The 22959-nt window shown below is 53.8% G+C and overlaps 2 protein-coding genes across 2 annotated transcripts in view; one reads left to right on the top strand and one right to left on the bottom strand.

The window, feature by feature from the left end:
• LOC144507685 (podocan-like protein 1) overlaps positions 1-22273 on the top strand; it is a 23874-nt gene extending 1601 nt beyond the window's left edge. The window contains exons 2-10 of the mRNA XM_078234877.1: positions 2957-3184; positions 6711-6804; positions 7488-7552; positions 8906-9015; positions 15105-15261; positions 16764-16879; positions 17466-18123; positions 20228-20376; positions 21311-22273. Coding sequence (XP_078091003.1) covers positions 2957-3184; positions 6711-6804; positions 7488-7552; positions 8906-9015; positions 15105-15261; positions 16764-16879; positions 17466-18123; positions 20228-20376; positions 21311-21530 — 1797 coding nt within the window. The 3' untranslated portion in view covers positions 21531-22273. The remainder of the gene's footprint in view (positions 1-2956; positions 3185-6710; positions 6805-7487; positions 7553-8905; positions 9016-15104; positions 15262-16763; positions 16880-17465; positions 18124-20227; positions 20377-21310) is intronic.
• Positions 1-22959, bottom strand: part of cc2d1a (coiled-coil and C2 domain containing 1A) — a 493461-nt gene that overhangs the window by 353439 nt on the left and 117063 nt on the right. The gene's annotated exons all lie outside the window — the stretch shown is intronic.

Raw genomic sequence — 22959 nt, 5'->3', positions numbered from 1 at the left:
GTCAGTACTGAGGGAGTGCCGCACTGTCAGAGGGTCAGTGCTGAGGGAGTGCCGCACTGTCAGAGGGTCAGTACTGAGGGAGTGCCGCACTGTCAGAGGGTCAGTACTGAGGGAGTGCCGCACTGTCAGAGGGACAGTGCTGAGGGAATGCCACACTGTCAGAGGGTCAGTACTGAGGGAGAATCGCACTATCAGAGGGTCAGTACTGAGGGAATGCTGCACTGTCAGAGGGTCAGTACTGAGGGAGTGCTGCACTGTCAGAGGGTCAGTACTGAGGGAGTGCCGCACTGTCAGAGGGACAGTACTGAGGGAGTGCCGCACTGTCAGAGGGTCAGTGCTGAGGGAGTGCTGCACTGTCAGAGGGTCAGTACTGAGGGAATGCTGCACTGTCAGAGGGTCAGTACTGAGGGAGTGCCGCACTGTCAGAGGGTCAGTGCTGAGGGAGTGCCGCACTGTCAGAGGGTCAGTACTGAGGGAGTGCCGCACTGTCAGAGGGTCAGTACTGAGGGAGTGCCGCACTGTCAGAGGGACAGTGCTGAGGGAATGCCACACTGTCAGAGGGTCAGTACTGAGGGAGAATCGCACTATCAGAGGGTCAGTACTGAGGGAATGCTGCACTGTCAGAGGGTCAGTACTGAGGGAGTGCTGCACTGTCAGAGGGTCAGTACTGAGGGAGTGCCGCACTGTCAGAGGGACAGCACTGAGGGAGTGCCGCACTGTCAGAGGGTCAGTGCTGAGGGAGTGCTGCACTGTCAGAGGGTCAGTACTGAGGGAGTGCTGCACTGTCAGAGGGTCAGTACTGAGGGAGTGCTGCACTGTCAGAGAGTCAGTACTGAGGGAGTGCCGCACTGTCAGAGGGACAGTGCTGAGGGAGTGCCGCACTGTCAGAGGGTCAGTACTGAGGGAGTGCTGCACTGTCAGAGGGTCAGTACTGAGGGAGTGCTGCACTGTCAGAGGGACAGTGCTGAGGGAGTGCCGCACTGTCAGAGGGTCAGTACTGAGGGAGTGCTGCACTGTCAGAGGGTCAGTGCTGAGGGAGTGCCGCACTGTCAGAGGGACAGTGCTGAGGGAGTGCCGCACTGTCAGAGGGTCAGTACTGAGGGAGTGCTGCACTGTCAGAGGGTCAGTGCTGAGGGAGTGCTGCACTGTCAGAGGGACAATGCTGAGGGAGTGCTGCACTGTCAGAGGGTCAGTACTGAGGGAGTGCTGCACTGTCAGAGGGTCAGTACTGAGGGAGTGCTGCACTGTCAGAGGGTCAGTACTGAGGGAGTGCTGCACTGTCAGAGGCTCAGTACTGAGGGAGTGCCGCACTGTCAGAGGGTCAGTACTGAGGGAGTGCCGCACTGTCAGAGGGTCTGTACTGAGGGAGTGCCACACTGTCAGAGGGACAGTGCTGAGGGAATGCCACACGGTCAGAGGGTCAGTACTGAGGGAGAATCGCACTATCAGAGGGTCAGTACTGAGGGAGTGCTGCACTGTCAGAGGGTCAGTACTGAGGGAGTGCCGCACTGTCAGAGGGTCAGTGCTGAGGGAGTGCCGCACTGTCAGAGGGTCAGTACTGAGGGAGTGCCGCACTGTCAGAGGGTCAGTACTGAGGGAGTGCCGCACTGTCAGAGGGACAGTGCTGAGGGAATGCCACACTGTCAGAGGGTCAGTACTGAGGGAGAATCGCACTATCAGAGGGTCAGTACTGAGGGAATGCTGCACTGTCAGAGGGTCAGTACTGAGGGAGTGCCGCACTGTCAGAGGGTCAGTGCTGAGGGAGTGCCGCACTGTCAGAGGGTCAGTACTGAGGGAGTGCTGCACTGTCAGAGGGTCAGTATTGAGGGAGTGCTGCATTGGCAGAGGGTCAGTACTGAGGGAGTGCTGCACTGTCAGAGGGTCAGTATTGAGGGAGTGCTGCATTGGCAGAGGGTCAGTACTGAGGGAGTGCTGCACTGTCAGAGGGTCAGTATTGAGGGAGTGCTGCATTGGCAGAGGGTCAGTACTGAGGGAGTGCCACAATGGTTAGCACTGCCACCTCACAGCAGCAGGACCGGGTTCGATTCCCGGCTTGAGTCACTGTCTGTGCGGAGTTTGCACATTCCCCCGTGTCTGCGTGGGTTTCCACCGGGTGCTCCAGTTTCCTCCCACATTTTGAAAGACGTGCTGGTTAGGGTGCATTGTAAGGAGTCTAACAACACCAGATTAAAGTCCAACAGGATTATTTGGTAGCAAACACCACTAGCTTTCGGAGCGCTGCTCCTTCGTCAGATGGTGTGGAAATCTGCTCTCAAACAGGGCACACAGAGACACACTGTCTCTCTGTTGGACCTTTAACCTGGTGTTGTTAGACTCCTTACTGTGTTTACCCCAGTCCAACGCCGGCATTTCCACATCATGACTAGGGTGCATTGGCCATGCTAAATTGCTCCTTAGTGTCCAAAGATCATAGTATCCCGACAGTGCAAAAGGAGGCCATTCAGCCCATCGAGTCTGCACCAACCACAATCCCACCCAGGCCCTATCCCCGTAACCCCACATATTTACCCCGCTAAAGCCTCTAACATCCTGGGACACTAAGGGCCAATTTAGCACGGCCAATCCACCTAACCCGCACATCTTTGGACTGTGGGAGGAAACCCACGCAGACACGGGGAGAACGTGCAGACTCCACACAGACAGTGACCCAAGCCGGGAATCGAACCCGGGTCCCTCGAGCTGTGAGGCAGCAGTTCTAACCATGCTGCCCCTGGAGATGTGTAGGCTAGGTGGATTGGCCATGGCGAATGGGTGGAGTTACGGGGTTGCGATGGGGGGGGGGGGGGGGGAGCCCTGGGGTATGATGCTCTGTCGGAGAGTCGGTGCAGACTCGATGGGCCAAATGGTCTCTTTCTGCACGGTGGGGATTCTGTGGTGAAACGTCTCTCGCTCTCCTGCAACAGACTCAAGTGCGTCTGTCTTCTCCCTCCTCCAGATGGTACAATGGGGCTCTGTGCTGGTCGCCTGTCTGACGAGCTTCCTATCCATTCCCCCTGCCTTTAGTGATGATGAGGATGAGCTCTCCACTCTGCCAGGAGGCAGGCGGTCCGACTGTCCGTCCCGATGTGTCTGCACCTCCGAGGCCACGGTGGACTGCAACGGCGTGGACCTCACCTCATTCCCCAGTAACGTATCGGCAAACACCCAGCACCTGGCCCTGCAGGTATTGGACCCACCTCACCGCCATCCAGCAAACCCCTTCAGTGAGTCCTTAGCCAGGCGAGGAGCAAGGGCCCCGCGTCCAGAACCAGAGAATCAGAGAATCCCTACAGTGCAGGAGGAAGCCATTCGACCCATCGCGAGTGCACAGACAAGGCCCTATCCCCATAATCCCACGCATTACCCTGCTAATCCCCCTGACACTAAGGGGCAATTTAGCACAGCCAATCCACCAAACCCCCCGCACATCTTTGGAGTGTGGGAGGAAACCGGAGTACCCGGAGGAAACCCACGCAGACACGGGGAGAACGTGCAAACACGACAGACAGTCACCCAAGTTGGGAATTGAACCCGGGTCCCTGGTGCTGTGAGGCACTGGCCTGTCCATTTCAACTGCTCACTAATCCGTCAAAGACTCCCAGGACAGGTACAGCACAGGGTTAGATACAGAGTAAAGCTCCCTCTGCACTGTCCCCATCAAACACTCCCAGGACAGGTACAGCACGGGGTTAGATACAGAGTAAAGCTCCCTCTACACTGTCCCCATCAAACACTCCCAGGACAGGTACAGCACGGGGTTAGATACAGAGTAAAGCTCCCTCTGCACTGTCCCCATCAAACACTCCCAGGACAGGTACAGCACGGGGTTAGATACAGAGTAAAGCTCCCTCTGCACTGTCCCCATCAAACACTCCCAGGACAGGTACAGCACGGGGTTAGATACAGAGTAAAGCTCCCTCTACACTGTCCCCATCAAACACTCCCAGGACAGGTACAGCACGGGGTTAGATACAGAGTAAAGCTCCCTCTGCACTGTCCCCATCAAACACTCCCAGGACAGGTACAGCACGGGGTTAGATACAGAGTAAAGCTCCCTCTACCCTGTTCCCCATCAAACACTCCCAGGACAGGGACAGCACGGGGTTAGATACAGAGTAAAGCTCCCTCTACCTTGTTCCCCATCAAACACTCCCAGGACAGGTAGAGCACGGGGTTAGATACAGAGTAAAGCTCCCTCTACCCTGTTCCCCATCAAACACTCCCAGGACAGGTACAGCAGGGGTTTAGATACAGAGTAAAGCTCCCTCTACCCTGTTCCCCATCAAACACTCCCAGGACAGGTATAGCACGGGGTTAGATACAGAGTAAAGCTCCCTCTATACTGTCCCCCATCAAACACTCCCGGGACAGGTACAGCACGGGGTTAGATACAGAGTAAAGCTCCCTCTGCACTGTCACCATCAAACACTCCCAGGACAGGTACAGCACGGGGTTAGATACAGAGTAAAGCTCCCTCTACCCTGTTCCCCATCAAACACTCCCAGGACAGGTATAGCACGGGGTTAGATACAGAGTAAAGCTCCCTCTATACTGTCCCCCATCAAACACTCCCGGGACAGGTACAGCACGGGGTTAGATACAGAGTAAAGCTCCCTCTACACTGTCCCCATCAAACACTCCCGGGACAGGTACAGCACGGGGTTAGATACAGAGTAAAGCTCCCTCTGCACTGTCACCATCAAACACTCCCAGGACAGGTGCAGCATGGGGTTAGATACAGAGTAAAGCTCCCTCTACCCTGTTCCCCATCAAACACTCCCAGGACAGGTATAGCACGGGGTTAGATACAGAGTAAAGCTCCCTCTACCCTGTTCCCCATCAACCACTCCCAGGACAGGTACAGCACGGGGTTAGATACAGAGTAAAGCTCCCTCTGCACCGTCCCCATCAAACACTCCCAGGACAGGTACAGCACGGGGTTAGATACAGATTAAAGCTCCCTCTACATTGTCCCCATCAAACACTCCCAGGACAGGTACAGCACGGGGTTAGATACAGAGTAAAGCTCCCTCTATACTGTCCCCCATCAAACACTCCCAGGACAGGTACAGCACGGGGTTAGATACAGAGTAAAGCTCCCTCTATACTGTCCCCCATCAAACACTCCCAGGACAGGTACAGCACGGGGTTAGATACAGAGTGAAGCTCCCTCTATACTGTCCCCATCAAACACTCCCAGGACAGGTACAGCACGGGGTTAGATACAGAGTGAAGCTCCCTCTACACTGTCCCCATCAAACACTCCCAGGACAGGTACAGCACGGGGTTAGATACAGAGTGAAGCTCCCTCTACGCCGTCACATCAATTGCCAAAGATCATTCCTTTCTGTAATCTGCAGTCTAGAATTTCCATTTTGCCAACCAGCCGATATTGAGACATGCTCTGGAGGTCTTGTTTATTGACCCAACCGGGTGAAGCCAGAGATAAGGGAAAGTGGAAGACGATGTGCAGTTTCTGCGTCGAGCTTCTGAAAGCCGCCCGTAACGTAACACACACTTCACAACTCTGCTCCAGAATTCCCATTGCACAGAGAGAGGCTCTGACTGTGAAACAGTGTGTGGTTAAAAATCACTCGTTACGGGGAGAGGGGAGAGTTTGGACTATTTTTAGTGCGGGCGCGATGGCGTGACGCTGTTTATTCCAACAGGATACAAATCACCACCTAACATCCCCGGAAATAAAAGCTCACAGTCCACTTTCACTGACTTACACTTCAGAAAGTCTGTAAAAAAAGCACAAAGCAACAAATTCCTCCCAATATTTCCCCGTGCCGATGGAACCCAAGATTTGTTTTGGTCAGGAATTTCCCGCACTAAATCCTTCCTGTCGGACGCTGAAGATTCATTTTCTCAGGAGTGTGAGTTGCCTTGTGTCGAGGTAGCGTTCTCCCTCCCTGAAGCCTCGCCGTTCATAGAATCCCTACAGTGCAGAAGGAGGCCATTCAGTCTATCGGGTCTGTACCGACTCTCTGACAGAGTATTTCACCCAGACCCTCTCCCCCACCCTAACCCTGTAACCTCACACATTTAGCATGGCCAATCCATCTAACCTGCACATCTTTGGACACTAAGGGGCAATTTATCATGGTTAATCCACCTAACCTGCACATCTTGGGATACTAAGGGATAATTTAGCATGACCAATCCACCTAAGCTGTACATCTTTGGAGTGTGGGCAGAAACCCACGCAGACACGGGGAGAACGTGCAAACTCCGCACAGACAGTGACCTGAGGCCGGAATCGAACCCGGGTCCCTGTCTCTGTGACACCCAGTTCCAGAATCCAGCTCAGCCACTCTCGGCCAAGGTTCCTCGAGCCGCAGGTGTGGTGGCTTCTGGGTTACACCAGTGTCCACATGCCAGTGCATCAGAAGACCGACTGCCTGGCCCTCTGTATTGTGTTGCATTTCACTAATGGGGTTCTCAAGCTCTGTAATATCGCTCAGTTGGTCCTCAATTCTTTTTAATCCCTGGCTGAACTTATTAAATCTACGCTATTTGCTTCAGGTTTATACTGTCACCGAGCCCAGAGTCTTGTGACTGGATCCATTCTTTCTAATGTGTCATGCAGCGCACCCGATCCCCACAGCCCTGAATTCCCAGAAAACTGAGAGAAAAACTGGCAAAGGGAAATAAAAACGCAGGAAAGAGGAGCCATCCCATAACACTTCTCACCGTTTTTCTTGCAGAACAACCGGCTGGAAGATATTCCGAGCGAGGCTTTGTCCAGGTTGACTGAACTGAGGACTCTCAGCTTACACAACAACAGGCTCCTGTCCAGAGGTAGGCCGGAGAGAGGGAGGGAGGGAGAGAGGGAGGGTGGCACCTCGTGGCATTTACTGCCCGCCTGAGAGTTCAGAGTAAGACCCTGTTGTGAGGAGGTGAGATTCTGTGTTCAATTACAAATATAATTGCAATTATGCAAGGCCTTGGTCAGACCACACCTGGACTCGCCTGTACAAGTTTTGGTCTCCTTGACTGGGTGGCACAGTGGTTAGCACTGCTGCCTCATGGCACCAGGGACCCGAGTTCGATTCCTGACTTGGGTCACTGTCTGGGGAGAGGGTGGGATAGTGGATTTGTTTATTTATTTATTTTATTAGTCACAAGTAAGGCTTACATTAACACTGCAATGAAGTTACTGTGAAAATCCCCCTAATCGCCACACTCCGGCCCCTATTCGGGTACACTGTGGGAGAATTTAGCACGGCCAATGCACCCTAACCAGCACGTCTTTTGGACTGTGGGAGGAAACCGGAGCACCCGGAGGAAACCCACGCAGACACGGGGAGAACGTGCAAACTCCACACAGACAGTGACCCAAGCCGGGAATCGAACCTGGGTCCCTGGCGCTGTGAGGCAGCAGCGCTAACCACTGTGCTACCATGCCGCCCCACAGTGATGTTGGGCGTGATGTTTAAGTTATTGAATGGTGGCTCATGCTCCTACTCTTTATGTTTTTTCAGGACTACCGGACAAGGCCTTCAAGTCTCTGCAGAAACTGGAGTATCTCTACATGGCAAATAACAAGGTAAGAATGCTGACATCCTACATAGCGGTACAGTGAGGTGAACAGGATGCACGGAAGAAGGTGGAAGAGAGAATGTCCGGGGTACATGGGGTCCTTGATTACGCTGGCTGCTTTTTCGAGGCAGCGGGAAGTGTAGACAGAGTCAATGGATGGGAGGCTGGTTTGCGTGATGGACTGGGCTATGTTCACAGCCCTTTATAGTTTGTGGTCTTGGGCAGAGCAGGAGCGATACCAAGCTGTGATACACCCGGGAAGGACATTTGCTACGGTGCACCTGTAAAAGAGTCCCAGCGGAGATGTCAAATTTCCTTCGCAACCATAGCACCTTCGACAGAAAAATGACTCGCGTTTATATAGCGCCCGTTACAAAGAATAAAGAACAAAGAAAATTCCAGCACAGGAACAGGGCCCTTTGGTCCCTCCAAGCCTGCACTGACCATGCTGCCCGACTGAGTTAAAACCCCCTACCCTTCCAAAGTGTTAACAGGCAGAGACGTGCTACAGGAGACTCAGCCGCACCTCTGTGCACAGCAAGATCCCACAATCAATAGGGTGATAACATGAACATTGGGGTGGAACTCCCCTGTCCTTCTGATTAATAGTGCGGTGAGAGTTCTAGAGAGAACAACGCCTCTATCGACCTCAGAGAGCCCAGATCCCGCCCTCCCGATATTAAACTGACAAGTCAAGTCTAGACTTTGTGCTCAGGTATCTGGAACCGGAATCGAATGCACAATCAGTCCTGTGGTGGACGCCCGTCTGAACTGAACCCCCTTCTTTCTGGACGGAATTTCACGTTGGTCCCATGACCCTGCCCCTCCCCTCTCCCCCCGTCTCTCCCCCGTGGAACCTCGGCCTCACAGCTATGGGCCGTTTGACGGAAATCCTCTTCGTGCCATTCCACTCCGGGCGAGGGTGGTCTCCTATCCGGGCTTCCTGCAGCTCTACACCCTTCACTTCCTCACCCTCACCAACCAGGCCGGACACGCTGTTGCATTCCGTCCCACTGTCCAGAGGTGGCGGCGTTCCCCCCCGACACTCCCAGGTTGGAAGCTGTCTATGTGGGGGGGGGGGGGGGGGGGGGGGGGGGGGGGGGGGGGGGGTCCTACCCATTACCATCGGGGACTTGCCCTGGAGGGTGTTGTATCCAATTGTAACTCAAGATGTTTCAAGAATCACAGAATCGCTGCAGTGATAGAGAATCTGGTAAATTGGTGCAACAACAATAATCTCTCCCTCAATGTCAGTAAAACAAAAGAGATAGTCACCAACTTCAGGAAGCGTAAAGGAGAACATGCCCCTGTGTGATGGTGTACTGTGATTACACTCTGATGGTGTTGCTGTTGTATTCAGCTGACTGTACCACCCAGGCGACTACCTGATCAGTTGAAAATTGTCGACTTTGCCGGGAACCATCTTGAGGAGGTCTTCGCGCTCACCTTTGGTCACAAACCAAAGCTCAGGTAAAGCTCTGTTGGAGACGCATCAGACCAGGTAATGCGAGGCAGTGAAGAATTTCGTATAGATATCGGCGGGACCTCAGAAAAAATCCCTCCCTCATGGGTGGCACAGTGGGTTAGCACTGCTGCCTCACAGCACCAGAGACCCGGGTTCAATTCCCAGCTTGGGTCACTGTCTGTGCGGAGTCCGCACGTTCTCCCCATGTCTGCGTGGGTTTCCTCTGGGTGCTCCGGTTTCCTCCCACAGTCCAAAAGACGTGCTGGTTAGGGTGCATTGGCCGTGCTAAATTCTCCCTCAGTGTACCCAAACAGGCGCCGGAGTGTGGCAACTAGGGGATTTTCACAGTAACTTCATTGCAGTGTTAATGTAAGCCTACTTGCGACTAATAAATAAACTCCTTTCCTCTCTCCCCATCACCAGAGAAATTATTTCCATCATAGAACATAGAACATTCCAGCGCAGTACAGGCCCTTCGGCCCTCGATGTTGCGCCGACCAGTGAAACCAATCTAAAGCCCCTCTAACCTACACTATTCCAATATCATCCATATGTTTATCCAATGACCATTTAAATGCCCTTAATGTTGGCGAGTCCACTACTGTTGCAGGCAGGGCATTCCACGCCCTTACTACTCTCTGAGTAAAGAACCTACCTCTGACATCTGTCCTATATCTATCACCCCTCAATTTAAAGCGATGTCCCCTCGTGCTAGCCATCACCATCCGAGGAAAAAGGTTCTCACTGTCCGCCCTATCTAATCCTCTGATCATCTTGTATGCCTCTATTCAGTCACCTCTTAACCTGCTTCTCTCTAACAAAAACAACCTCAAGTCCCTCAGCCTTTCCTCATAAGACCTTCCCACCATACCAGGCAACATCCTGGTAAATCTCCTCTGCACCCTTTCCAATGCTTCCACATCCTTCCTATAATGCGGTGACCAGAACTGTACGCAATACTCCAAGTGCGGCAGCACCAGAGTTTTGTACAGTTGCAACATGACTTCCTGGCTCCGAAACTCAATCCCTCTACCAATAAAAGCTAACACTCCGTACGCCTTCTTAACAACCCTATCAACCTGGGTGCCAACTTTTAGGGATCATCGGGCCTAGTTAATCCTTTAGTCAGCTTAAACATATTAATTATATTGTCCTTCAACCTTTACTCCGAGGAATCCAGCTAATTTACCCTTCTGCCCTCGGAATTAAACCCTTTTAGCACCAGTCTTGTTCACACACTGGATTTAATCTCTCGTGGAATCCCTGCAGTGCAGTAGGAGGCCATTCGGCCCATCGAGTCTGCACCGACCACAATCCCAGCCAGGCCCTATTCCGATAACCCCATGCATTTACCCTGCTAATCCCTCTAATCTATGCATCCTGGGACACTAAGGGGCAATTTAGCACGGCCAATGCACCTGACCCGCACATCTTTCAGACTGTGGGAGGAAATCGGAGCGTCCGGAGGAAACCCACGCAGACACTGGGAGAACGTGCAGACTCCGCACAGACAGTGACCCAAGCCAGGAATTGAACCCGGGTCCCTGGCGCTGTGAGGTAGCGGTGCTAACCACTGTGCCACCCATACTGCTGGATTGGCTGCTCCACCATCAGAGCCACCTATTAGCGTTGGATCCTCTGGTTAAAGGTGAAGTCGCCACAGTCCCAGGTGACCAAAGGCTGCTCTCCCCTTTGAGGCGGAGAGCGGACTGGTGATGATTTACAAAGAACAATACAGCACAGGAAACAGGCCCTTCGGCCCTCCAAGCCTGTGCCGCTCCTTGGTCCAACTAGACCAATCGTTTGTATCCCTCCATTCCCAGGCTGCTCATGTGACTATCCAGGTAAGTCTTAAACGATGTCAGCGTGCCTGCCTCCACCACCCTACTTGGCAGCGCATTCCAGGCCCCCACCACCCTCTGTGTAAAAAACATCCCTCTGATATCTGAGTTATACTTCGCCCCTCTCAGCTTGAGCCCGTGACCCCTCGTGATCGTCACCTCCGACCTGGGAAAAGCTTCCCACTGTTCACCCTATCTATACCCTTCATAATCTTGTACACATTTAACCTGAAGGTCACCAGACCTCAGGCGAGGGGCAAGGTTGAGAAGTCGGGGCCTCCATGAATAGCCTCAGGTACGGGAATTGAACCCACGCTGTTGATGCCGCTCTGCATCACTGACCAGCCGTCCAACCAACTGAGCCAAAGTGAGTGTGGCCCCCACGTCCAGTCTGCATCCGTATAAAACCTGGACTGGAGGTGGAACGGTGCACCCAATGTATATTATACAGCAGGATTTGCACAAAGGGTTTGCAGATGTCAAGGAACAGATTGAGTTAACACTTAGCAGACTCCAGGGAAGACAGTGGTGTAATGGTATTGTCACTGGATTAGTAACCAAAGGCTCTGGGAGGACACGGGTTCAAATCCCACCACAGCAGCTGGTGGAATTTAAATTCAATTAATAAAATCTGGAATTGAAAGTTATTCTTAGTAACAGATCTTATTTGATTTGCCAAAAAGAATGGCAACGATCTTCAATTGTCGGAGAAACCCATCTGGTTCACTAATGTCCTTCAGGGAAGGAAATCTGCCGTCCTTACCCGGTCTGGCCTACATGTGACTCCAGAGCCACAGCAATGGCCTTGCAAACTACCTCAGTTTGTTTTTTTCTTATTCATTCGTGGGACATGGGCGTCGCTGGCTGGGCCCAGCATTTATTGCCCAACCCTAGTTGCCCTTGGAAGGCAGTTGAGAGTCAACCACATTGCTGTGGCTCTGGAGTCACATGTAGGCCACACCGGGTAAGGACGGCAGATTTCCTTCCCTAAAGGACATTAATGAACCAGATGGGTTTTTCCGACAAGGGTTTCATGGTCATCAGTAGATTCTCAATTCCAGATTTTTTTTTATTGAATTCAAATTCCACCCTCTGCCGTGGCGGGATTCGAACCCGGGTCCCCAGAACATTACCCTGGGTCTCTGGATTACTAGCCGAGAGACAATACCACTGCGCCATTGCCACGCCAAGGCCAACTAGGGGCTGGGCAACCAATGTTGCCCACTGGAGCAACGCCCACACCCCGTGAAAATATAAAGGGGAAAACGAAAGATGGAGAAAAGGTTACAGAGATAGATTCGGAGGGTGGGGGGAGGAAGGGAGAGAGTGGCGAGGGGAGGAGTGTGGCGAGGGGGGGTGAGTGACGAGGGGGGGGAGAGAGTGGCGATGGGGGGAGAGAGTGGCGATGGGGGGAGAGAGTGGCGATGGGGGGAGAGAGTGGCGATGGGGGGAGGAGAGTGGCGATGGGGGGGGGAGAGTGGCGATGGGGGGGGAGAGTGGCGAGGGGGGGGAGAGTGGCGAGGGGGGGGGAGAGTGGCGAGGGGGGGGGAGAGTGGCGAGGGGGGGGAGAGTGGCGAGGGGGGGGAGAGTGGCGAGGGGGGGAGAGTGGCGAGGGGGGGGAGAGTGGCGAGGGGGGGGAGAGTGGCGAGGGGGGGGAGAGTGGCGAGGGGGGGGAGAGTGGCGAGGGGGGGAGAGTGGCGAGGGGGGGAGAGTGGCGAGGGGGGGGAGAGTGGCGAGGGGGGGAGAGTGGCGAGGGGGGGGAGAGTGGCGAGGGGGGGGAGAGTGGCGAGGGGGGGGAGAGTGGCGAGGGGGGGGAGAGTGGCGAGGGGGGGGAGAGTGGCGAGGGGGGGGAGAGTGGCGAGGGGGGGGAGAGTGGCGAGGGGGCAGAGTGGCGAGGGGGCAGAGTGGCGAGGGGGGGGAGAGTGGCGAGGGGGGGAGAGTGGCGAGGGGGGGAGAGTGGCGAGGGGGCAGAGTGGCGATGGGGGGGGAGAGTGGCGAGGGGGGGAGATTGGCGAGGGGGGGGAGAGTGGCGAGGGGGGGGAGAGTGGCGAGGGGGGGCAGAGTGGCGAGGGGGGGCAGAGTGGCGAGGGGGCAGAGTGGCGAGGGGGCAGAGTGGCGAGGGGGGGGAGTGGCGAGGGGGGGGAGAGTGGCGAGGGGGCAGAGTGGCGATGGGGGGGGGAGAGTGGCGAGGGGGGGGAGAGTGGCGAGGGGGGGGAGAGTGGCGATGGGGGGGCAGAGTGGCGAGGGGGGGGAGAGTGGCGAGGGGGCAGAGTGGCGAGGGGGCAGAGTGGCGAAGGGGGGGAGAGTGGCGAGGGGGGGGAGAGTGGCGAGGGGGGGGAGAGTGGCGAGGGGGGGGAGAGTGGCGAGGGGGGGGAGAGTGGCGAGGGGGGGGAGAGTGGCGAGGGGGGAGAGTGGCGAGGGGGGGGAGAGTGGCGAGGGGGGGGAGAGTGGCGAGGGGGCAGAGTGGCGAGGGGGGAGAGTGATAGGTGAGGGGGAGAGTGATAGGTGAGGGGGAGAGTGATGGGTGAGGGGGTGAGTGATGGGTGAGGGGGAGAGTGATAGGTGAGGGGGAGAGTGATAGGTGAGGGGGAGAGTGATGGGTGAGGGGGAGAGTGATGGGTGAGGGGGAGAGTGATGGGTGAGGGGGAGAGTGATGGGTGAGGGGGAGAGTGATGGGTGAGGGGAGAGTGATGGGTGAGGGGAGAGTGATGGGTGAGGGGAGAGTGATGGGTGAGGGGGAGAGTGATGGGTGAGGGGGAGAGTGATGGGTGAGGGGGAGGGTGATGGGTGAGGGGGAGAGTGATGGGTGAGGGGGTGAGTGATGGGTGAGGGGGAGAGTGATGGGTGAGGGGGAGAGTGATGGGTGAGGGGGAGAGTGATGGGTGAGGGGGAGAGTGATGGGTGAGGGGAGAGTGATGAGGTGAGGGGGAGAGTGATGGGTGAGGGGGAGAGTGATGGGTGAGGGGTGAGTGATGGTTGAGGGGGAGAGTGATGGGTGAGGGGGAGAGTGATGGGTGAGGGGGTGAGTGATGGGTGAGGGGGAGAGTGATGGGTGAGGGGGAGAGTGATGTGTGAGGGGGAGAGTGATGGGTGAGGGGAGAGTGATGAGGTGAGGGGGAGAGAGTTGGGTGAGGGGGAGAGTGATGGGTGAGGGGGAGAGTGATGTGTGAGGGGGAGAGTGATGGGTGAGGGAGAGTGATGAGGTGAGGGGGAGAGTGATGGGTGAGGGGGAGAGTGATGGGTGAGGGGGAGAGTGATGGGTGAGGGGAGAGTGATGGGTGAGGGGGAGAGTGATGGGTGAGGGGAGAGGTGATGGGTGAGGGGGAGGTGATGAGGTGAGGGGGAGAGTGATGGGTGAGGGGGAGAGAGTGATGGGTGAGGGGAGAGTGATGGGTGAGGGGGTGGGTGATGGTTGAGGGTTTTGTTCCAATGTTGGAGAAGTTTCCTATGAGCTGGCGACAGCTGGAGAAATCCACAGATGCGACACAAAGGCCTTGGGGTGGGTGGGACAGGGTCTGTGAACGAGGGGGTGAGTGACGCAGAGCGTGGCTGCATTTCACAGCAGCATCTGAACATTTGTGGATGTTGTTTTGGGTTACGTGAGCCAGATCTGGGGAGACAACTGGAGAGAAAGTTGAAGAAAATGAAAAGTGGAGAATGTCGAGGCAAGTTCCAGTAATTATGGGAGCGGAGGTGAAAGGGCGAGCAGGGGTGAAAGGTCGAGCGGAGGTGAAAGGTTGAGCAGGGGTTAAAGGTCGAGCGGAGGTTAAAGGGCGAGCGGAGGTGAAAGGGCGAGCGGAGGTGAAAGGGCGAGCGGAGGTGAAAGGGCGAGCGGAGGTGAAAGGGCGAGCGGAGGTGAAAGGGCGAGCGGAGGTTAAAGGTCGAGTGGAGGTTAAAGGTTGAGCGTGGTGAAAGGGTGAGCATGGTGAAAGGGTGAGTGGAGGTGAAAGGGCAAGTGGAAGTGAAAGGTTGAGCAGAGGTGAAAGGGTGAGCAGGGGTGAAAGGGCAAATGGAGGTGAAAGCCGAGCAGAGGTGAAAGGTCAAGCAGGGTTATATGAAGATGGAAATACTCCACCAAACATTCAACTCTCAGCCAAAGTCAGCAGGTTGTGGTTCAGGTTAACGCTACTGAATGGTTTTCCAGGGTAATGCTGAGGGAGCGCCCTCCAGCCACACGGCTCGTTGCCTCTTCAACCCATTTCTAATAGTTTTCAGCACAGGATAGGAATGACGTGTGCGCCATTTCTCTACAGGTCTGTCTATCTCCACAACAACAACCTGACAAACTCTGGCCTCCCCAAAACTATGTTCAGTGGCTCCGACATGGTCAATATTTTAATTCTATCCAACAATAATCTCACCCACGTTCCAGAGAATCTCCCACCTCTGCTTATCCAGCTACATTTACAGGTAAGTGTCATTTCACTGACCACATACGTGTAACATGTATGTGGATCTGCTTTCATTACATGTCCTGAACACACCCAGCAGCAGGAATCTCCCCAGGCGCGTTCTGTTAATAACCCGCCGTGTCTGAACCTGGAGCCCATTCCAAGGCTGCCAACTCTGCCCCCGGTTTATGGATTTCCTCTTTTCCAAACCTTGGGAATGCGGCCCCACACAAAGCAAAGCCTTTCCCTCCCTCAGAGCACTGAGCTCATCCACCAAAGCCAGCCTTCTACAATAACAAGATCGTCTTCGGAAAGAGGGAAGGGGAGAGGAGAAAAAGGGGAGGGGGGAAAGAGGGGAGATGGGGGAAAGAGGGGAGGGGGGGAAAGAAGGGAGGAGGGGGAAAGAGGGGGGGGAGTGGGAAAGGAAAGAAAGCAGAGAACGAGGGAAGGAGAGGGAAGATAGATAAGGGGAAGAGGAAAGGGGAGGGAGGGAAAGGGAGAGAGAGGAAAAGGAGAGAGGGGAAAGGAGAGAGGGGAAAGGAGAGGGGGAAAGGGAGAGAGAGGGGAAGGAGAGAGAGGGGGAAGGAGAGAGAGAAGGAAGGAGAGAGAGAGGGAAGAGAGACGGGGGAAGGAGAGAGAGGGGGAAAGGAGAGAGAAAGGGAAAGGAGAGAGAGGGGAAGGAGAGAGAGGGGGGAAGGAGAGAGAGGGGGAAAGGAGAGAGAGGGGGAAAGGAGAGAGAGGGGGAAAGCAGAGAGAGGGGGAAGGAGAGAGAGGGGGAAGGAGAGGGGAAGGAGAGAGAGGGGGAAAGCAGAGAGAGGGGGCGAGGAGAGAGGAGGGAAAGGGGAGAGAGGGGGAAAGGAGAGAGAGGGGGAAAGGAGAGAGAGGGGAAGGAGAGAGAGTGGGAAGGAGAGAGGGGGGGGAAAGGAGAGAGAGGGGAAAGGAGAGAGAGTGGAAAGGAGAGAGAGTAGGAAAGGAGAGAGGGGGGAAAGGAGAGAGAGGGGAAAGGAGAGAGGAAAGGAGAGGGGAAAGGAGAGAGAGGGGGAAGGAGAGAGAGAGAGGAAAGGAGAGAGAGGGGGGAAAGGAGAGAGAGGGGGAAATGGAGAGGAGAGAGAGGCAGTGCAAGGGCAAACGAGGGCGAGGGAGAGAGAGGAAGTCAAAGTGGAGAAAGTAGAGGGGGGGGGGAGGGAAGAGAAAACTCGAGAAATGAAGAGAAAGGACAAAAAGAGAGAGAGTGGGTTTGGATCTTTGGATTATTCAATGACACAGTGAATTATCCCACGATAGTGAACATTGGCCGGGCTGGTTCAGGCTGCTGGACCGAGTGAATAAATATCATCACTGAGAAAGCTCAGTGCAGAGGCAAGGTTCAAGCTGGCAGCCAGAGAGGGAGAGGAGGGGGGAGATCCACAGGCTGGCGCTGGTGGTCGGGTCATGCTGTGGATCGGAGGAAGCCTCTGAACGGTTGGAATGATGTTTTTAACGCGTGTGTGTGCACGTCTCTCTCTCTCTCTCTCTATTCAGAACAACAGGATCTCTAAGATTCCCAAAGGCGCCTTCAGACGCTTGGAGGAACTTCGAGAACTCTACCTGCAGAGTAACAGTCTGTCCAACGTGGAGATGCATCCACAAACCTTCAGGTGAGCAATGTAGTAATGCAGCATTGACCAGAGCAAAACCCCTTCCACCCCCCAAATCAGATCCGTCCCACAGACAGAGCCAATGGTAGGGGTTCTAGTTATTAACAATCCATTAGCAAGTGGCATTGTACAACATTCCCCAACGTCAGACTAATTCTGGATCAGGACATGTTCTGAAACAATTAGTTCTTTTTTTTTTATTGATTCATGGGACATGGGCGTCGCTGGCTGGGCCCAGCATTTATTGCCCATCCCTAGTTGCCCTTGGAGGGCAGTTGAGAGTCAACCACATTGCTGTGGCTCTGGAGACACATGTAGGTCAGACCAGGTAAGGACGGCAGATTTCCTTCCCCAAAGGAACCAAATGGGTTTTTGTGGTCATCATTAAATTCTTAATTCCTGAAATTTTTTAATGAGTTTAAATGCCGTGGCGGGATTCGAACCCGGGTCCCAGACCATGAGCTGAGTTTCTGGATTAATAGCCTAGCGATAACCCCACTAGGCCGTCGCCTGCCCTATTTCGACTGTTAGTTCCCACTTGTTTTTCTACTTGAGTAAGGATTCCATTATCTCCTCTATCCGACAGCAAAATGAAAGGGATGCAATACTTGGATTTATCCAGCAACAGCCTGACCAAAGTTCCCGACGGATTGCCCCCAAACATCATGGTTCTGCAGCTGGGGAAGAACCACATCTCCTCGCTGTCCAAGCACAGTGTCAGCAGGGTGCGTAATCTGGAGTACCTGCTGCTTCAGAACAACCGGATTGAGGCCAGCAGGATTCACAGAGATGCTTTTGGGAAGCTTGCGAAGCTGCACACCCTCCACCTCTTCAATAACCCGCTGGGTAAGGTGCCAGCTAGCCTCCCTCGCCACGTCACCTCCCTCATGTTGCTACACAGTGCCATCGAGCGGATCGGAGCCAAGGATTTTATCGCTTCCCCCCACCTGACCGAGCTCAACCTGAGCTACAACAAGCTGCGCAGCGCCCGCGTCCACCGCCTGGCCTTCCGGAAACTCCGCCGCCTGGAGAGGCTGGATCTCTCGGGAAACACCCTCACCCAGCTTCCCGGCGGCCTACCGGCCAGCCTGCAGGCTCTGAAGGTCCAGTACAACCAGATCGCCCAGCTCTCCGCTGGGGCCTTACTCAACCTGAAGGCGCTGACGGAACTGCACTTGCACCACAACCGGATAACCATCGGCAAGATCGCGCCAGGAACGTGGCGGGAGGTGCCCAGTCTTAAGGTTAGTAGGGGTGATGTGCAAGGACAGGAAAAGGCCTGCATTTCTATAGCGCCGTTCGCAGCCTCAGCATGTCCCAATGTATTTCAGAGAATAATACAATCCCTGCAGTGCAGAAAGAGGCCATTCAGCCCCTCAAGTCTGCACCAACAACAATCCCACCCAGACCCTATCCCCACATATTTACCCTGGTCATCCTCCTGACACTAAAGGACAATTTAGCATGGCCAATCAACCTAACCTGCACATCTTGGGACACGAAGGGACAATTTAGCACGGCCAATCCCCCGAACCTGCACATCTTTAGACACTAAAGGCCAATCCACCTAACCTGTACATCTTTGGACTGTGTGAGGAAACCAGAGCACCCGGAGGAAACCCATGCAGGCATGGGCTGGAATCGAACCCTGATCCCTGGCGCTGTGAGGCAGCAGTGCTAACCACCGTGCCACCCTGTTGCCCGGTGATGGCCGTGAAACCATTGTCAATTTTTGACAATTGAAGAAATTCCCCCTCATCGAAAGGGTTGTCCTTTTACTCTGAGACTGTGCTCTCGGATCCTCGTCTCTCCGACTAATCTAGTTTCTAGTTTCACTAATGTCTGGTTCACTAATGTCCTTTAGGGAAGGAAATCTGCCGTCCTTACCCGGTCTGGCCTACCTGTGACTCCAGAGCTACAGCAATGTGCCTGACTCTTGACTGCCCTCTGGAATGGCCCAGCGAGGCGCTCAGTTCAAGGGCAACTAGGGATGGGCAACAAATGCTGGCCTAGCCAGTGACAGCGACGCCCCACATCCTAGATAGGAATAAGAAACTACCTGGAAAGACAGGGAGAAAATGAATGGATAGTGGTGAATGGATGACTGACTTGTATTAAAGCCTGGGGAATTTGAGAATCTGACACAGAGTTCGGAGTAAGCATAGTTAATCAGATAAAGGCAAAATACTGCGGATGCTGGAATCTGAAACAAAAACAGAAAATGCTGGAAAATCTCTGCACGTCCCACAGCATCTGTGGAGAGAGAATAGAGCCAACGTTTCAAGTCTGGATGATCCTTCGTCAGAGCTGTGAAACATTGGCCATAGTTAATCGAATCTCGATTTCCCTGCAAGCTGCGAGAATTTAGATCAATATTGAAGGGAAATAAGATGAAAATAATCAGCTTCTTAAGAGGCCATTTTAGCAATCGAAGTGTGGAATGAGGTGGAGATGCCGGCGTTGGACACTGCCAGCCTGTGCTCCCTGGCACTGCCCAAGGGGCAAGATGCCAATGCCCAGGGGGCACCTTGGCACTGCCCACCAGACATGTGGGATTGGTGGGGGAAGGAGGGAGGCCAGTGATCGGGACAGGCTGGGGGGGGGTCGGAAAATCGGTAGTGGGGGGCTGGGCCTGGGAAATGGTCGGTGGGGGGGGGGGGGGGAGCAGCGATCAGCCTGTGGGGAGGGGGGGGGGGAGCGGAGAGCCGACGTTGCGGGGGTCGCAGAGCTGGCCAGCAATCGGGAGACCAGCAGTACAGGGCCATTGTGCGTGCACCAATCTCAGCGCTGACAGATCGGCCCATGCGCAGTAGCCTGCTCAGCACGCTGGTTTCAGTCTAACAGGTTTATTTGGAATCACGAGCTTTCGGAGCGCTGCTCCTTCAGCAGATGAGTGGGGAGGTGGGTTCACAAACACGGCATATATAGACAAAGACACAACTGCATGATAGTTACAGATTGGACTGTGAAGAATGGTTGGAATGCGAGTCTTTACAGGTAATCAAGTCTTTACAGGTACAGACCATGCGAGTGGAGAGGGGGAAAATCACAGGTTAAAGAGATGTGAATTGTCTCAAGCCAGGACAGTTAGAAGGATTTTGCAAGCCCAGGCAGTATGGTGGGGGTTACAGATAGTGTGACATGAACCCAAGATCCCAGTCCTCGTGCGTGCGGAACTCCGAGCAGAAACTGATAGCCAAATTCCGCACACATTCACCTGATGAAGGGGCAGCGCTCCGAAAGCTCGTGATACCAAATAAACCTGTTGGACTTTAACCTGGTGTTGGAAGTGTGGAATATTTAAGATTGAATACAAGATGTGATTAATTTTGCTTTACATGCTTCTAGTTGTTGGATCTTGGATATAACGATTTGTCCTACATACCCCCCGATCTCCCCGAGTCTCTGGAATACATTTACCTGCAGAATAACCGCATTTCAACAATCACCTCAAACTCCTTCATCTCTGTGCCAAACATTAAAGTGATATTCCTGAGGTAAGTGGTGTGTGCGGGACACTCTTATCAATCCAACCCTCGCCATCTAAAACAATAACCTCTGCAGTAGCCCAGATCATAGAATTATAGAATGTCTGGCACGGATTCAGGCCCTTTGGCCCAAACTTGTCCCTGCCGACCAAAAAGCCCATCTCTAAGCTAACCCCATTTGCCTACATTTGGCCCATATCCCTCTAAACCTTTCCTATCCTATCTATGTATCTGTCATGTTTTTACAGTGACGTATTTCACACGGGAGGTGGGTTGGGGTGAGTTTAACTGGGTTGTTGATGCTGAGACAAAGCACAGAGAGTGGTACCGCACCAGAGATTCCTGCTTTCATTGTGCTTACTAACATCTGTTATGTCTCCTGGCACCGTGAAGCAACACCGTGCTAACCACCTGTAGCCCAGTGATGGCCGTGAAACCATTGTCGATTTTCGACAATTGAAGAAATTCCCCCTCATCTAAAGGGTCGTCCCTTTACTCTGAGACTGTGCTCTCGGATCCTCGTCTCTCCGACTAATGGAAACATCTAGTTTCACTAATGTCTGGTTCATTAATGTCCCTTTAGGGAAGGAAATCTGCTGTCCCAACCCGGTCTGGCCTGCATGTGACTCCAGAGCCACAGCAGTGTGGTTGACTCTCAACTGCCCTCTGAAATGGCCTCGCGAGCCACGCAGTTCAAGGACAACTAAGGATGGGCAATAAATGCTGGTCCAGCCAGCGAGGTCCACATCCCAGATAGGAATAAGAAACTACCAGGAAAGACTGAGAGGAAATGAATGGATAGTGGTGAATGGATGACTGACCTGTATTGCCACACCTGCATAGGCCGAGCAAGCTCCCACCATATTTCCATCACTGCTTTGATGCCCTGACACACCAAGTGTTTCCTAATCTGACCGCTCTCTTGCTGGTTTTTATTCCCCAGGTCAAACAGGCTGACCTCGGCTGGTGTGGGGAAGGAGTCCTTCGGGGGCCTGCAGTACCTGCAGGTTCTGGATCTGACGGGCAACCCAGAGTACATCAGCGTCGTTCTGCATAGCACCAACCGGGGCCCGTCACGGCCTGGCAACACCAGCACAGCAGGATCCCAAAGAGAGCGCGGGCGGACAAGCCCAGAGACACTGAGATTGCCTACAGCTGGCTAGAACACTCAAGTAACGCAGCCGGCGAATGTTAACCAAACATAGCACAGAATTCATCGACATAACCAACAATCCATTGAGTTAAAGGCAAAATACTGCGGACGCTGGAAGCTGAAACACAAACAGAAAATGCTGGAAAATCTCAGCGGGTCTGACAGCATCTGTGGAGAGAGAATAGATGTGGAGATGCCGACGTTGGACTGGGGTGGGCACAGCAAGAAGTCTCACAACACCAGGTTAAAGTCCAACAGGTTTATTTGGAATCACGAGCTTTCGGAGTGTCACTCCTTCTTCAGGTGAGTGAAGAGTTGTGTTAACTCTTCACTCACCTCAAGAAGGAGCAACACTCCAAAGCTTGCGCTACCAAATAAACCTGTTGGACTTTAACCTGGAGTTGTGAGACTTCTTACTGAGAGAGAATAGAGCCAATGTTTCGAGTCAGGATGATCCTTTGTCAGAGCTGAAGACAGAGGGTCGCTTGACTTGAAACATGTTTTGGGCGGGAATTTTCCAGCCAATCTCACCCCAAAACCGGAAAATCCCGACCGAGGTCAACGAACCTTTGCATGCTCCATATCTCCCACTGCCCGCTACGGTTCCCATGGTGTGCGGGACGGGAAAATTCCCCCTTTTTGAGTCTGGATGACCCTTCATCAGAGGTTCCTAAGGAGAACTTGTTGAGTGAGAGAACATGTTCAGGCAGACGCAGAGAAGTGTTGGTGGATTGGGGATTGTTCAGACCTCTGTTCTGCACTCTCATTTCCTTCTCTATGAATGGTATGCTTTGTCTGTATAGCGCGCAAGAAACAAAACTTTTCACTTTATACATGTGACAATAATGAATCAAATCAAGGGGAAGACGCGAAGAGTCCTCTGGATATTCTGGTGGGGAGGGAAGTGTAGATGAAGGGTTGAGTGGAGGTGTCTGATGAGGGGTCATCCAGGCTCGAAACGTTGGCTCCATTCTCTCTCCACAGATGCTGTCAGACCGGCTGAGATTTTCCAGCATTTTCCCATTTTTGTTTCACAATCCGTTGAGTGACCAGCTGAAAGAATCGGAAGACATGGAACGGTTGACAATGGGACGCCACGATCTTATTTACAGGAGGACTTCCGCATTTCAATTGATATAGTTCCTCTGATAGTCATCTCTGCACAAGCAAATCAAAGAGTTTGAATGGGGGAAGGATCAGTCGCCAGATCATGTTGTCAGCACATTTCTTATCGTGTGGTCAAGTACAAATCTAACCCCTGGAGGCAGATCAAAGAACAGTACAGCACAGGAACAGGCCCTTTGGCCCTTCAAGCCCGTGCTGATCATGATGCCCTAACTAAACTAAAAAAAACTTCTGTCCTTACTCGGTCTGTATCCCTCTATTTCCTCCCTAATCATGGACCCATCCAGATGCCTCTTAAATGTTGCCAATGTGCC

This window comes from Mustelus asterias, chromosome 19, assembly GCF_964213995.1.
Source record: "Mustelus asterias chromosome 19, sMusAst1.hap1.1, whole genome shotgun sequence".
NCBI classification, from domain to species: domain Eukaryota; kingdom Metazoa; phylum Chordata; class Chondrichthyes; order Carcharhiniformes; family Triakidae; genus Mustelus; species Mustelus asterias.
The sequence above is the reverse complement of the archived record's forward strand: the minus strand, read 5'-3'. Positions and strand labels throughout refer to the sequence as shown.